The sequence below is a fragment of the Ctenocephalides felis genome, unplaced genomic scaffold (assembly GCF_003426905.1).
Source record: "Ctenocephalides felis isolate EL2017-DRISC unplaced genomic scaffold, ASM342690v1 CF-g0.4_SCAFFOLD_01604, whole genome shotgun sequence".
Classification (NCBI taxonomy): Eukaryota; Metazoa; Arthropoda; class Insecta; order Siphonaptera; family Pulicidae; genus Ctenocephalides; species Ctenocephalides felis.
This window is the reverse complement of record NW_020537758.1, coordinates 46,155,720-46,172,133: the sequence shown is the minus strand read 5'-3', so window position 1 is coordinate 46,172,133 and position 16,414 is coordinate 46,155,720. Positions and strand designations below refer to the sequence as shown.

Genomic DNA, 16,414 nt, shown 5'->3' with positions numbered 1-16,414 from the left:
TACTTTAACAAAATGCGTCGGTAAAGTGCTTTTAAGTTAACCTTTCTTTTGTTGCTACGAAATGAATACTTGCACTAAGGTGAATGATGGAAATTATACTGTGAGAATCACTTTGAATGGAACGGTCCGAAATGCATTTAATTTTGTATAGTAAGGAAACTCAATAGGCAGGTTTTGAGAGCGGAAAATGATAATTGTTGTATATGCCATATTTGGAAGTTATTTATATTTTTAGGTCGACAGTAATACTCGGTGTCTTCAGGGTACTAAATTCGACACGTTTATTTATCCACTATCCAAACCCTTAACATATTGAAATATGTTCTTGATTTTAATTCGATTAACTAATTAACCAATACTTTTTAAAATCGCTTATCATTTGTGTTATTAAAAATTATTATAATTTTCCTAACAAAATAAATAAATCACGCTCAACAAGTAAGCGTATTTTTGCTTATCCTGGAATGATATAATATATGCTATATATAAAAAAATGCCGAATAAAAAAAAAAATTCATACGTCTTAGTGATCGTCTTGCCTGAAATCTTGATATATGTATCACAAAGAAGTCATGATATTCATCGCATTTCCGTCTTAATTTTGCTCAAAAGAGCGGCAAATCTAAGAAATCACAATATAGAGATTTGTATAGAAAATTTAAAATCTAAAAAAATATTTTTGTATCTGCAGGAAGGTATAAATTACCAAGATTAGGCTCTTTTTTATTATGTTAAAGCTCTGTTTTCACTTGGCATGACTTGAAATTCGCGCATGGGCGTACTTTTTCTGCATAAATTCAAGATATTGAAATTTTGAATCGTTTTCTATTTAGTTAGAATAATTTGGGATGAAGTCTTAGATAAGTTATCGCACTATATATAGCTAAACAGAAAATAGAAATCGAGTATTTGAGAGAACGGAGCATCCGATTTGAATGCTCTAAAAACATTCAATTAGTAATGATTGGGAGAAGTGTTTATCAGATTTTGGCAAAGGCAGGCCCAGCCATTTCGAAGATACGGAGCTAAATGTGCAAAAAATGTCAGTTTTTGAGAGAACTAAGCGTCCGATTTAAATGATTCAAAGAACCTTCTGCTTGTCTTAACAAAATAATTGATTTTGGAAAAAAAATTGTTTCAACTTTTTTTTTTAATTTTTTTGTAAATCAAAAATAATTCAGATTTTATTTTTAATTCTGACTAAAGTTCTAATATACTTTGAACAAATAATTTCAACTTTGCAATTCAGTTTATATAATTCTTATAAATATTAGGCAATGTTACAATATTATTAATAATCTATTTCAAAATATTCAGTATTCCTCGAACATTTCGTTACGGTACGGGAAGTTCCAGCAATTTGCCTTATGGCACGATGCCATACACCCAACTAGTTACTCATGTGTTTTATTATTAGCAAGGTATTAACGTAAATTAATATTGCCGAATCAGACGAATCTAGTTTGTAAAGCACTGGTAAGTCTGAAAAGAGTGTAAGAAATATAACACTATAAAAATCTTCACAAAATACCGTCAAGATCTTTACCACGCACAGGTAGCAAATAATTCCAAATAAATAAGATTTGCCTTTTCTGAGTTCTGTGTTACTAATATTTTACAAATATTTGTATGTTGACACTTTCGTTTGATGAAGCATGCAGTATTCTTTTGTGATTTCGAATAAGGTATTGTTGCTTTTCAAAAAAGGTTACCTTTGCCAGATACGACTCAATTTAGAATTTGTGTGACTTTTTACGAAATTCTGTAAACTGGACGTATTGTGTCATTCTTATAAGCAGAAATGAATGATTGAGTATATTTAGTTTTGAAAATGGCAGAGTGAACATAAAAAATCTCTTTTATGTACCGAGGAAATGATTTATCAGCCAGGAAATAATTTAAAAAAAAATCTGGTAGGACAATGCTGTGATCATTATAATAATTCCTGGTAATGAAATTATATTGATAAATCTGGTTAGGTACTTTTTCAATAGTATTTATATAAAACAGAAAAAAAATAATTACTTACAAATCATTACAATTTTCTTATAACGTGCATATATTCCGTATATCTATATCTTTTTATGCAATAAAACCTTTTCTGTCGTACAGTCACGTAATATATTACATTTTCAAACAATAAGCAACTCGTGAAATAGTATTACAGAGATGAAAAAAATCAACAGATCAAAACAGAAGTACCTGCGCTTTTTGCATGCAAATTACAGTGTGCGTGCAAAAAAATTAAAAATGAGAATGATAATTTAAAATCTGTACTAAAAATTACAGGAGCAGTATGTGGTAAAGCGGAGAAAACTGTATTAAAAAAGCCCAATGCAACTGATAAATAATATATCATACACACTCATGTACATATATATTGTAAAATTGATATAGGAGAGCTATGAGGTTGTTGTAACCATTTTTTTTTAAATCAATATAATCAAGATATATGAAATTTAAAATTTGTTTAATAATAACGCAAACAGAAATTTTATGACAGCACAATTTTGTATTACCTATCAAAAATGACGCACCTGCACAGTTCTGTATATTGCATGAGCATGCTGGACAGTAACTATGATTATATCATGCAGTCTACAGGCCCAATCGTGACATTTTTTTTTATAATATCGTTCAAGTTTCTTTTTAAAAACTACTTGTTCTGTTTAAAAACTACTACTACTTGTCCTTGTTTCAATAAGTCTCTAGCTTTTCTAATTAATTTTGTTTTATAAATACTAATTATTGAAATTCTAATTATTGAAAGAGCCCAAATTCCAAAATCCAAAATCCCATTATAATTGGTATTGGTTTTTATTGATCACTGGATGACCCGACGGCTGTTGTACTGTACCCATGTGTACAATTTTTTAATATAATATACTAATATTTTCCATTTACCTAAAAATAATAATTATTGTTTTTTAAATTACTCTTCACGCCAAAATGCATATATATTTATAATATGAACGATGGTAAATATAGAACTGCTTTAAATGAAATGATGAGTCTCAATTCCCACACTATATTGGAAATTGAAGTCTTTTAAACGGTATAACATAACCATAACCATAACATAACACTGATACTTCATATTGGATTAAGTTAATTTAATTTTATATTATTTAAGATATCCAAAATTTTATATTATTTAAGATGTCTTAAACTTCTCCTAATCGGTATCGTTTTGTATGCATCGAGCCGAATTGTATGTATTCATCTTTACTTTCCATTTATTGTTATAATGTGAAATTTTTACGAATTTAAAAATATTGTGGAAAGATTAGTAAAGAAATTATATATTGAAAAGATAAACTATATTGAGAATTTAATTCTCAATCTTGTGTTGACGCCCCCTAAGGCGTGCGCTCGTATTTTTCGCGTGCATCGCATTAAAGGTAGGACCGGCTCTGATTAATACTTTATTTCAAATTTTAAGTGATATAATTTGTCATATCCTGTCATATGTGTATCATTTAATCTGCCATACATGTACTGCATCTTATTTTATTTTAATTTCTGGCACATCTCAGCTGCTTATAGGCAATAATAATGTAGACATTTTATTTTTCTTACTCATAATTATAAATTTATTATGCATATTTTAATATTATCTAGGTTCATAAGTAAATTAAAATTTTTGGCAGGTGATAGTTTTCATTTGTTTTTAATGCAATTTCTGCAATTTTTCCATTTATTTTTACAATATTGCACATACATCACAGCACTTTATAATCACATGCATCCTAGAAAATTTCTTTAACTAACTTCAGAAAGATTTATCAAAATCCGAATAATAGTTCAAGAGGAGTATACAGTAAGTGCTTGTAATTTAAAATGAACTTTATATAATAGCAATAAAGCTTAAATTGCTTCAACGAACATTTTAAAAAAAGAATTGGGCAAATTGGTCCAGGCGTTGTTGAGTTATGCGCTTACCAACATATTTTGCGATTCATTTTTATATATAAAATTGGTTTATATATTATTTTTTCATATAGTTTTGTTTCTAGTTAGGGTGTTAAAAGGTGTAACCTCTTTTAAAAATGTTGTAATACACCAAAGCTCATTATAGCTGGACAACATGTCATCAACTTTAAGTATTATTACCTTTACTCGCGGCCACTGGTCATCCGAACAAGCACTTTCCGCCTTCCTCGGGGGCTCTCCGAAACTTTATAATAATAATCAAAATAAAATTACTATAAAAGCACAACATGGGTTCTATTTCGACCCCTTTTGATCCAAAAAACATAATTGAGAACAATACTCACCAGCGGGATAGATACGTTCGAGTAGAAAATCTGTTACTATTGAGTTTTCAATTTAACACAATGCAATTCTTGTGTCTATGTTTTGGGTAGAGCGCGTTCGAGCGTCGCAAAATTTGAATCTGTATCGAAATCTCCCGATGGGTGGCCATTAAAATCTAATGTGGACTTTTTTGTGTATACTTCAAATGCTCGGCAGGGAACAAGATGTCGAACCCTTTTATATGTATAAAAAGGTCTTTATTGAATGACTTTTAGTCCTTTCGACAAACGGGATAATGTTTTTTATAATAGTAAGGTTTTTATAAGCACCTGGTACGACGACATGTGTTTGCATTTTATAGACATATTTTTATAAGGATTGCTTAATCTGTCTATAGAAGAAGACCGATAAAATGCTTTTGCATTCATTCGTATCGCAAGCAACAAAGACAATTAGTTTTTCTGAAAATTTTAGTTAAACTTTTTGTCAAAAAGTTGTAGTAGTTGTAATAGTAAAATATGTTACTATTATATATATATATATATATATATATTTATTTATTTATTTATTTATTATATACCAATTGGCTATATATAGTTAATTATATAGTAATGTAACATAATAATGTTAAACTATGTTATTTTTACAAACACACATACGGGCACCTATACATACACTCGTACATACATATGTCCGCACATGCACTTATATGTAGACTCAAACACACTAGTAATGCTAACAAATTCTAATAAATATTATTCCATTTGACAATGTTGATAAATGAATTATGTGATGAATTAAAAAAGTTTAGTTTTGTGCACTGTTTGTTGACCACCATTGCTATTCCGTTCATTGGATCGTTGGATATATGCATAGCTAATCGTGTAAATTCTAGATTACTTAAAATTATTTTTATTTATTTATTTTTTTATTTTTCATAGCAATCTATGCAATGTACATTAGGCAAAATTTTTGACAATTATGGAAAATGGCGTGACAAGGATACATATAGACAATGTCTTAATTATTAATTATAAAGTATTTAGTATTTCATTTTTTGAACGTGTAAAATTTGCAATTTCTATCCTTTACCTTAAGTGACCGTTGTTTGTACAACACCACAATAAATCAAAGCCAATTTCTTTTTATTTCGTCACCCCATAAAGCCAGCGTACATTTTTCACGTCACGTTTATGCAAATAAGTTATTTTGTATTCGGGACATTCTTTTATTAATTTAAACAAAAGGCATTTATTTGCATTTTGATCCGTCATTCATCCAATGGCTATTACATTTGGAACAAATATAAATTGACCCGTTACCGCCCAGAACCATTGCCCTACGATTGCTTTCCATGGGTCGTTTTGTGATGTGATGTTGGACCCTTTGTTTCACAAAAAATTAACTGCTGTACATTTATCAAGTTGAACTTTGTGTAAATGAATGAAATAAAAATTGGGAAGGACAAGAGTTCTCTAGTAAGGTCCACTATAAAACTTTGTTATATGAAGTTAATAGATATGCATGCGAGTAGAAGTCACTCTTTTTAGTATTTTTTGTACATAAATTTGCATTTTTAATATCAATTGTTCAATATTATAAAGATGTAAAGCAGCCATAAAAATTTATTTATTTTGAGTATTTCAAAAAATTTGCGGTTTCAAAACTCAGGCAGAATTTTAACTTACATTTTCAACCACAGAATCAATGGTATTTATTTTAGTAATGAATTTATTTTACTTTTGTTCCAAGCTACATCTAGCTCTACTGTAAAGGTCTTGACAATCCCTGATATAATCAAAGGGTTAAACCTGAACCGTGCAAGGCGTGAACAAGCAATATGTAAATAAGGTCTATAAACTCTGATATATTTTTTTGCCCTCTAAATTTGATACTTAATGTTTGCAGTCTCATTAATTTAAAGTTTGTTATTAGCTTTATCAATCAGGATTAAAAGGAAATACTTTTAACCCTCTATGGACTTGCATAACTTTCAGGTCACATTCCAAATTTTTCGATATTTTATTAAATAATTATGGCATAATCTTAATTCTACATGGTTGTCAAGATAAACAATGTCATATGATTTGTGTTAGGCTTTTCAACCTGAAATAACATTTTTATATACAGAAGTTCGAAGCATGTGATTTTCAAAGTCACATAATTCATTATTATTAGATACATAGTTACTAATTTTTTTAGGTAAAATAAAAATTTGGCTCATAGGGGTAATATGTTTCTATGTTGAAACATATTCAATATTCCAATTTTACAAAAAAATGAATCCCTGTTTTTGTTATAGTAATGTATAATTGTTAAGATTAATAGCGAAATATTACCTATATATTTGAAGGTACTTTGTATTCCCAAACGTCTTTAAATCATTCTGCTTACCTTTACCCTTATAAACCATTTAAAACAAAATCATTTCGTTTTATCGTTATTGCCTTCCCCGATCTACCTTCTGGCTGCTTCACATTATATCAATGTCCAAACCATTAAAACAAGGGTCTTTTCTAGGTCCAGACATCCGAATAATTTATGAACGTCCGTTCGTTTGTCTGTCCATCCGCTTAATAAAATATTTGTTCAAACCCCTTTTGAACCACACACATGGCTGCCAGAATTATAAATTATGTCGCGACTTCAATAATTTAACAATAATTTTTACACGCATAGTTTAATCGCTTTTCATGGGGCAGGTATTACATATGTCTTTAGGCCTTTAAACAATAGGAAAGGGTTAACTTTTTGACGTTAAATAGGGGTTGATAGTATAACTGATAGTTTTTTTGGTAATTTTCATTTTCTAAATTATCATTATATCCAGTTATGTTCATTATATTATTACGTTAGTGCACAATGTATGATAAATAATGTTTTGTGTGTATGGATAGTTTTTGTAATTGGTGACAATAATCGCGATGATCGAATAAAAAGTTATTTTATATTATACTAGATGACCCAACAGACGTTGTCCTGTACCCATGTCTACCATTTTTTAATATAATATACTAATATTTCCTGTTTACCTAAAAATAATAATTATTGTTTTTTTTAAATTACTCTTCACGCCAGAATGCGTATACATATATGATATGAGCGATGTTAAATGCAGAACTGCTTTAAATAAAATGATGAGTCTCAATTCCCACACTATATTGGAAATTGAAGTGTTTTAAACGGTATAACATAACCATAACCATAACATAACACTGGTACTTCATGTTGGATTAAATTAATTTAATTTTTTATTATATAAGATATCTAAAATTGCGTCTTAAACTTCTCCTAATCGACATCGCGAGGGCCGAATTGCATGTATTCATCTTTACTTTTCCATTTGTCGTTATAAAGTGAAAATTTTACAAATTTTAAAAATATTGTGGAAAGATTAGTAAAATATGCAAAGAAATTATGTATTCATAAAAAAACTATATTGAAAATTTAATATCCGAATCTTGTGTTGGCGCCCCCTAAGGCGTGCGCTCGTATTTTTCGCATGCATCGCATTAAAGGTAGGAGCGGCCCTGATTAATATTTAATTTCATATTTCGAGTGAATTAATTTTTTCATATGTGTATCATTGAATCTCCCATACATATACTGTATCTTATATTATTTTAATTTCTGGCACATCTCAGCTGCTTTTTGGCAATAATAATAGACAGGCATTTCATTTTTCTTATTCATAATCATAAATGTATTATACATATTCTAATATTGTCTAGGTTCATAAGTAAATTGAAATTTTTGGCAGATGATAGTTTTCATTTGTTTTTAATGCGCACAATGACTGGTCATTTTTTGCATTTTTTCCATTTATTTGTACAATATATGGGAAGTATGTGCATCCCAGTATTTTATAATGTAGAATTTTTTTTAAACTTTTTTTAGATTTATCAAAATCCGAATAATCGTTTAAGAGGAGTATACAGTGAGTGCTTGTAATTTAATATGAACTTGATATAATAGCAATAAAGCTCAAATTGATTCTACTTTTTAGTTAGAAAACATTCTTATGTGAAAAAGGGGCTGTTTTTCGGGTCTGGCAATTATTCAATTTTTTCTCGCCGTAAGAACCATCCTTGGACTTAAACGAACATTTTAAAAAAAGAATTGGCCAAATTGGTCCAGGGGTTGTTGAGTTACGGGCTTATCAACACATTTTGCGACTCATTTTTATATATAAGAAGATTTAGAAAAATAATTATTAAAATCAAATTTATTTATATTTTTATTACAATTAACAATTATCCTTTTCCCTTACAGGTTCACATCCGATCGTCCATGATAATGAACGGCGTCTGCGTGCGCTGGCGCGGGTGGATTGACCTAGAACGACTGGACGGTGTAGGTTGCCTGGAATATGACGAACCTCGTGCCCTTCAAGAAGACGCTATGCTCAGGGAGCAGATCGACAGGTACAACCAAAGATTGAGAGATTTCGAAGAAAAACAAAGAGCTTACCGGACTCATCACTATCAGCCTGATCACCATAAGGCCCAAGAAGAATTAGACGTCGCTGGATATTATCATAGAAGACAAAACATGATGCCAGTTGCAACGAGGCGATAAAGTGTAGTAGAACTACATGTATGGCTTTGAGATGGTTTATTAGCACTGGATAAAAATTTGAGCACTGATTGGAAAGCATTATTGAAACCGAAGGAATAATAGCAAATATGTTTAGAGTTTTTCATAAACTCTTTAAATTATGTCATACAAATATGAATGTTTGATTAGTCGATTATTGTAAAGGGATCTAAGCTTGTATCATCTGAAGAATTTTTTTTTACTAAATCGGATGTTGGCTGGTTCATCATTAGATCATCTTCAAAATATGTTTATATTGAATGATCAACTTAATTTTGTCGAAAAATGACCAAAATTATCTCTCATTTGGCAAATAGTGAGAGATTATCTGCATATCATTAAGATATAAAGCAAATTCATTTCGATGGGTCATAAACCGTCAACTTTTAAATATTGGAAGAAAAACATCACGCAAGATTTTAAATCTATGCGAATTATATTTTTAAATTTTGCATACTAAACATCATTACTATCAGTGACTTTTAACAAAGACTTTTTTGTTTTGTGAAAATATTTGCGCAGCAAGTGAACACAAATGTTCTGTATATATACATAGATGTTAATGGATTGTGATATACTTTGGGTTTGTTAAAATAGTATAGATGAATTTTTGATTTGTTAATAGAAATTGAAAGTCTCATAATCTCATTAGAATTTAATTTAAACTTTGAATATGATTTTTATATTTTACTTAATTTACAATCAACTACTTAATTTTGAAAGTGGTATTATAAAAATTTTCAATTCAAGTAAAAACGTTGTATGTTAAATATGTTACAACATTTTAAAATGTAAATTTTTGTATATAGTATTATTTGAATCATGTTTTATATAGCATGTCTGACACATTACACTCTTCTTGAATTGAATGTTTATATTTAAATCTTGATGTCATTATACATGTTTCTACTTCTCAAGAATTATAGTCCATATTACATTGAATTCTCAACTATAAATTATATAAAAATATAAAATTGATATTATATTTATTTGCAATAATTATGTGAGAATAACATATTTAGATAAGATGTATAAAAAACTATTGTATAGTTGTATAAATTGTATATGTATTTTATTTTTAATTTTTACGGTTAGCATATAAATGTTATTTTGTTTGTTAAAATTTGTATTATAAGAGTCCTAAATAAACGTATATCTGATTAAATATTTGAATATGGCGCCTTTTTGTTCAAATTAGTTTTGATTTTTCAGGTTGCAATGTTGGCATAGACATTTACCGCGCTTTTGTAAATGTCAAAGTTGTTAAATAAATTCGCAGTATTGTACAAGTGACTAGGCATAAGTGACGTAGTTATTTAATTTATTTTATCAAAAGTAGATGATAATATTTATTTATTGTTATCCTTAATATATCAGTGATAATAAACAAATACTTTAAAGCAGTATTAATATTAAATATCGATACTGTTTTGTAATAATTAATATGTGAAATCTGGTCAAAGTGACGTTACGCCGTGTGATGTATTTCTTCATCGGTAAGTGCATAATTGCTTTTATATATTGATACTCACATTTTATTTTCTTCTATTATATTGATTTGTATTGATATATTTATAAAGTATAATAAGCAGTGCACGATCGAAAAAAAATATCATTCGAAATTAGATTTGCATTTTGAAAATTAATAGTAAAGCACCTAGCCTATATGACACATGCTTCATGTTTTTGTTTGAGCATGTATATATAGAAGGCCTTAAAATACGTTTTGATATAGATTATTATTATTATTATTATTATTATTTTGAGATATTTTAAGGCCTTCTATATAAACATGCTCAAACAAAAACATGAAGCACGTGTCATATAGGCTAGGTGCTTTACTATTAATTTTCAAAATGCAAATCTAATTTCAAATGATGTTTTTTTATGATTGTGAGGGTAAATGCTTGTATTTTCTTTCTTCTATATGGACCTAAATTATGGTTCGATTACTGTCGATGATTAATTTTTTGCTGAATTTTTTTTAGATTTGTTTTGGATTGATGCAAAACATTGAACAATCATAATTCTTATTAAATATTAACTCGTGGTTTCATAAAATTTAGATTCATAGTCCTCATTTATGAATTAGAATATTATATCTAAAGTTATATGATTCTTCTCTGATCTTCATCTTGTTTTTTTTTATTTTATAAAAGTTCATATAATATGTGATTATAAATATCACATTATATGAGCAGATATTATTTTACAGTACATTTCTGATGTTAGAGCATTGGTTTCCAATCTTTTAGTACCTCGCTTCGTGTTCTTTTAGAAACATTAATGCGCCAACCTTAATTTTTTTTGCAATCTAATTTCATAAATATTCAATTGATATAATTTATTTGATTAACTACAATTCAATTCAACTCGATTCAAGGAAGGTTGGCATGAAAGGTTTTCCATTGCCATTTCACACCGCAGTGCCCGAAATTATAACAAAATATAATAAATAAATTATAACAAAAAAGTGACCAAAACGAGCTATTTTGCAAATATATTTTTGAACTCACTTTGCAAGAAAAAATGGACATCGCTGCTACACGATTTCAGGTTGCCAGAGCGGCTTGAACTCGCGACTTTTTCCACACGTGGTAGCGTGTTATAATTTAATGTACAATATGAAAATAATTATGTATTTATTCAATTTTTCATATGAATTCAACATTTGTGGTTTATTTTTGAATGTAGTATTTCAGAAACATTTTATATTCAATTTATTGTATTTTTTGTATTATTTCTTTTTTGCATCTATCAATTTTGTGAATAAGACATCAAAGTCTTGATTAACAAAAATAAATTATAACAAAAAAGTGAGCGAAAAAAGTTATTTTGCAAATATATTTTTAAACTCATTTTTTAAGTAAAAATGGACATCGCTGCTGCACGATATCAGGTTGCCAGAGCGGCTTGAAATCGCGACCTCTTCCACACAAGGCAGCATGTTATAATATGTAATATGAAAATAATTGTTTATTCATTCAATTTTTCATATGAATTCAACATTTTTGGTTTATTTTTGAAGATTTTAAAACCTACTCGCCCCTCTTGCAACACCCCCTCTGATGGGTTTTGCTCACAGAGCTCTGATCATTTTTTGCATCAATTCTCTTCAAAGTTTATATATTTTAATAAAATATTTCTAAATTAAATGAGTGGAATTTTTTCTGCACTACGTTGATGTTGTTAGAGCCCATTGCTCGATCCGAATCATTAAGGGGCTGATTCTGCCGTAAAATATACCAATGTTATAGCAAGGCTATGTTACGTAGCAATTTTCATATACAGTGGTACTAAAAACTGTTAAACTGTCCTACGTGGTTTCTATGCAGTCAGGCGTTTTAGATGAAAAATCTAACTTAGCAAACGCCCAAATGTCAAAATACGATGTTATCAACTGCATCTTTGAGGTATGCCTTGATAACATATTAGTGAAGTTGCATTTTATGTGTAAAACGCCTGATCGCGCAGAAGATACATGGCATTTTGACCATATTAGTAGCATTTTATTTGAAAACTGGAACATAACATAGCCTTTCCATAACATTGGTCTATTCTGCGGTAGAATCGGCCCATAAATCTAGATATTTTTATAGAATATGGTTTGATAACATATGAGTGAAGTTGCATTTTATGTGCGAAACGCCTGATTGCACAGAAAATACATGGCATTTTGACAATATTTAATAGCATTTTTTTAAAACTAGAACGTAACATAGCCTTGCCATAACATTGGCCTATTTTGCGGCAGAATCGGCCCATGAATCTTGAAATTTTTAATGTTAACCAAATTTACATCGATAAAGGAATTTACATCGATTATTTCGTGAATGTTTGGTACCTAATCTCGGATGCTAAAAAACGTCCTTCCTTATATAATCACCCTATTTGAATGTCACCCCTTTCTTTTTCTTTAAGACATTTTAAATTTTATTCATCCTACAACACGGTGTGCATTTATTCTGAAAGTTATCCCGTAAAGCCTTCGTATCCGATTTGTAAATCTGCTCAGAACGTAATCGCCTACGATGTACCGTTTCCTACGGTTTGATTCGCCTCGAGGGCGATTTTGCATTTGTCGAATAAAAAATAAGGCTGCGAATAGAGGGGCGAACTGCGTCTTTAGTATTTAAATATTCATCCCAAAAAAGCTACCGACTTAGGTATCGGTGTTACAACTCTTTCAGGAGCTGCTGAATAATCCATTGGAGAATGGATTTTGTAATGGTATCTTGGATTTTTTTTAACTTACTAAAGGTTTGGATGTTTTGCTAGGAAATTCCATTGGCTAATTTTATATTTTCTCGAGGCTTTGAGTCATTCTGAATTGCTGCACAATTAATGAAACTAAATACGGATTAGTAAATAATTATCGGTTGCGAATCATGCTGATTACTTTTTAGTAAAGATTGACTTGGCATTTTATCGTAATTAATAATGAAAAATTTTTATTAACGATTTTGATGCTACTTTGCATGATTATGGTCTTAACGAATACCATAAACTATTTCATAAACTAGTGCTGCATGGCATCGTGCCTTAAGGCAAATTACTGGTACTTCCTATACCAAAAACTAAATATTTAAAAAAAAATTGCAAAATTTTGAAAAATTTTGAAATTTTTGGAAAAAAATGACTTTTTTGAAAAATTCGATTTTTTTATATTTTGATCTTTTTTGTATTTTGATTTTTTTGACAAATTTTCAAAGCATACGCTCTGCATAGCCTATATAAATAATTTATATTTATACACAAAATGTAAACAAAATTTGTACTTTTGAAATTTTTGGAAAAAAATGACTTTTTTGAAAAATTCGATTTTTTTATATTTTGATCTTTTTTGTATTTTGATTTTTTTGACAAATTTTCAAAGCATACGCTCTGCATAGCCTATATAAATAATTTATATTTATACACAAAATGTAAACAAAATTTGTACTTATTATAATAATCTTGATAAAATATCTGATAATACGATGTACATATATCTAATGATCATTTTAACCGCTAAATGGCATTGTTTTTTTACTTTTTTTATTGGATTTCCGGAGACGCTAGACCTGCCTTTACAAAAATTTCACCAGTTGTTCATTTCGTCAATACAAATAAAATGCTTTTTGATTTATTTACTGGTACTTTTTGCCCCGTATCTCCGAAACGACTAGACCTGCCTTAGCGAAAAACTAATCAGTACGTCTCCTTATCAGTAGGAATTCATTTTTTTAATTATTCAAATTGGTTGATCTGTGCGTTTGTATCCGCACACACACATACATCCATTTTTTCTAAGGCATGCCAAAATGTTCAGAAACCTCTGAAACGTAAAGTTATATAAAAGTTTTCATTTTCGATTTCTTTTGCAATTTCTATAACTTACTTACCCTATGGGAAGTTAAAAAGTATTATAAGCCTTCGGATATTGGTTTAATTATAGCAATTCGCCAAAGTTTGGATTAATGGGCCGTGTTAAAATTTCAAAATTATATTGGCACCACTTTAAAGTTTCTAGATCTCAATTTTTGGAGTATAAGATCTATAGACTAATTATTTTCATATATCGCGAAGTTTATGCACGTTGTTTAAATGGTGTCTACAATTGCTTTTATGGCATTATTTAAAATATATTAATTTTTAATAAACGCATAAGCTAAGAATATTAGAGCAATATTAAAAAGAAATCGTTTTAACAAATTTATTATTTTGTTTGATCGGCTTCAATGATTATTATTGACTGCTAATTGATTATTCTGCATTATTTTTCAGTATGACCCAAAGGATAAAGGCTTCCAGCTATCTCAAACAGATCCTCTTTTAAATATACGTTTTAGTAAAAATGATTACTAATTTTCGACTTTCTTTATCATTAATCCTGGTAGCATAAAAATTATAAACCCATGTGTAATAGTATTTTTGTCATAATCGTGAATGATATCAATGAAGAATTGACGTCGTTGTACGCAATGTTAAATAAGAGCTCGAAAATTTTAAAATATATTTAACTTCCCGTAGGGTAAGTTATAGTAATCGCAAAAATCTAATATGAAAATGTTTGCATATCTTTACGTTTGAAAGATTTCTGAACATTTTGGCATACCTCAAAAAATTGATATATGTGTGTGTGTTTAGTATGTATGTATGTTTGGATACAATTTTTCGTTTCAGCAATTGGCCTTAAGGCACGATGCCATGCACCACTAATTTTGTTTTGTAGGTTTTATGGAGATTGTGTTATTTGGGCTTGTCTTACATAAGCTTCAACCCGAAGCCTATAGATTGTTTTATATTACTCAAAACATTGTTAAAATCTTTATGGCATAGGTTTACTACTGGGTAACATTTTAGATCTATAATTTAATATTTCATTTATCATCAAAATTACTGAATGTCTTCCTTTTTGTAAAGACAGATTGTAATTCAATAAAGAGAAATAAAAAAAAAATCTTTATGGCATAACACATTTAAAGTACATTTTGAGTTACGTTTATTTAATGTAAGACATTTTGTTGATAGGCTTGTATTTCATGAATAATATATACTCTTTTATTTATATTCCCAAGCACTTTACCTACCACATTCAGCTTTTCTTCTTCCAAATCATGTGAATTTCATTATTCGGTCCAATGCCTAGAACCCACTGTTTATTTGCCCAGCGTCTTAAGCGGTGTTTGATAAATCGGCAAATAATGTCAGCGATTAGCAGAATACAGATCACGAGGGCAAATAACGGCCTACGTGTGGGATCCTGACAAATTGTTCAAATACACCTTAAACACGATTCCTTACTTAGTTAGATTTAATATAATCGCCCCCGCAAGGGCCATAAGGGCGGAACATCAATTGTTCTGTAGGTTGATAGTACCACAATCATCAAAATCATCATGATTGTTGATTGTGGTACTTATAAGATTTATTTGAAAAACTTGATTATCTAGCACTACAAGTCTACAACTAGACTAGACTAGACTAGATGTTCGGAAACGACAGACTTGATTAATTATATCTGCTTTTGAAATTTTCATTAATAAATTCACTCTTGACCAGCACTGTTATAATAAACATTCATTAACCGATAGTACGACGTTCGCAAAATTTAAAACGGTGATAATAATATTTTTAAAATCAGTGGATTGGAATAATTATATTCTCCGCTGATTCTCTAAGTTTAACCTGTATCAAAAATGCTGCAGCATTGTTCTAGATTATGATAATATTAATTATCAGTTTGGATATTTCACTTATTGAGATAATTCTGCAATAGTGGTCTTCAACATTCCATAAAATAATTGAAAGAAAATTTGTTTTCTTACAAAACAACAACACCCGAAATGTATAAATTCTGAATTAGATCTTGCTCTTTTAAAAAACGTTTTAAAATATGATTAATATTTATTTTACATGAGAAACTCCGTTTCCTGGATTCATTATTTCAGAAACTTAAAACAATTGATATTTCTGTGTAAAATATAAATATTATTAAAATGTTAAACATTAAAAATATATAATACATAATACATAAATCTGTCCGAAATTATTCTATACAAATTCACATATAATTTGA

The 16,414-nt window shown here is 29.1% G+C and overlaps 1 protein-coding gene across 1 annotated transcript in view; it reads left to right on the top strand.

The window, feature by feature from the left end:
• Nucleotides 1-8,835, top strand: part of LOC113373843 (protein big brother-like) — a 32,806-nt gene extending 23,971 nt beyond the window's left edge. Inside the window, exon 3 of the mRNA XM_026614116.1 lies at nucleotides 8,530-8,835. Within this exon, the coding sequence (XP_026469901.1) occupies nucleotides 8,530-8,835 (306 nt within the window). The remainder of the gene's footprint in view (nucleotides 1-8,529) is intronic.
• Nucleotides 8,836-16,414: the final 7,579 nt, after the last annotated feature.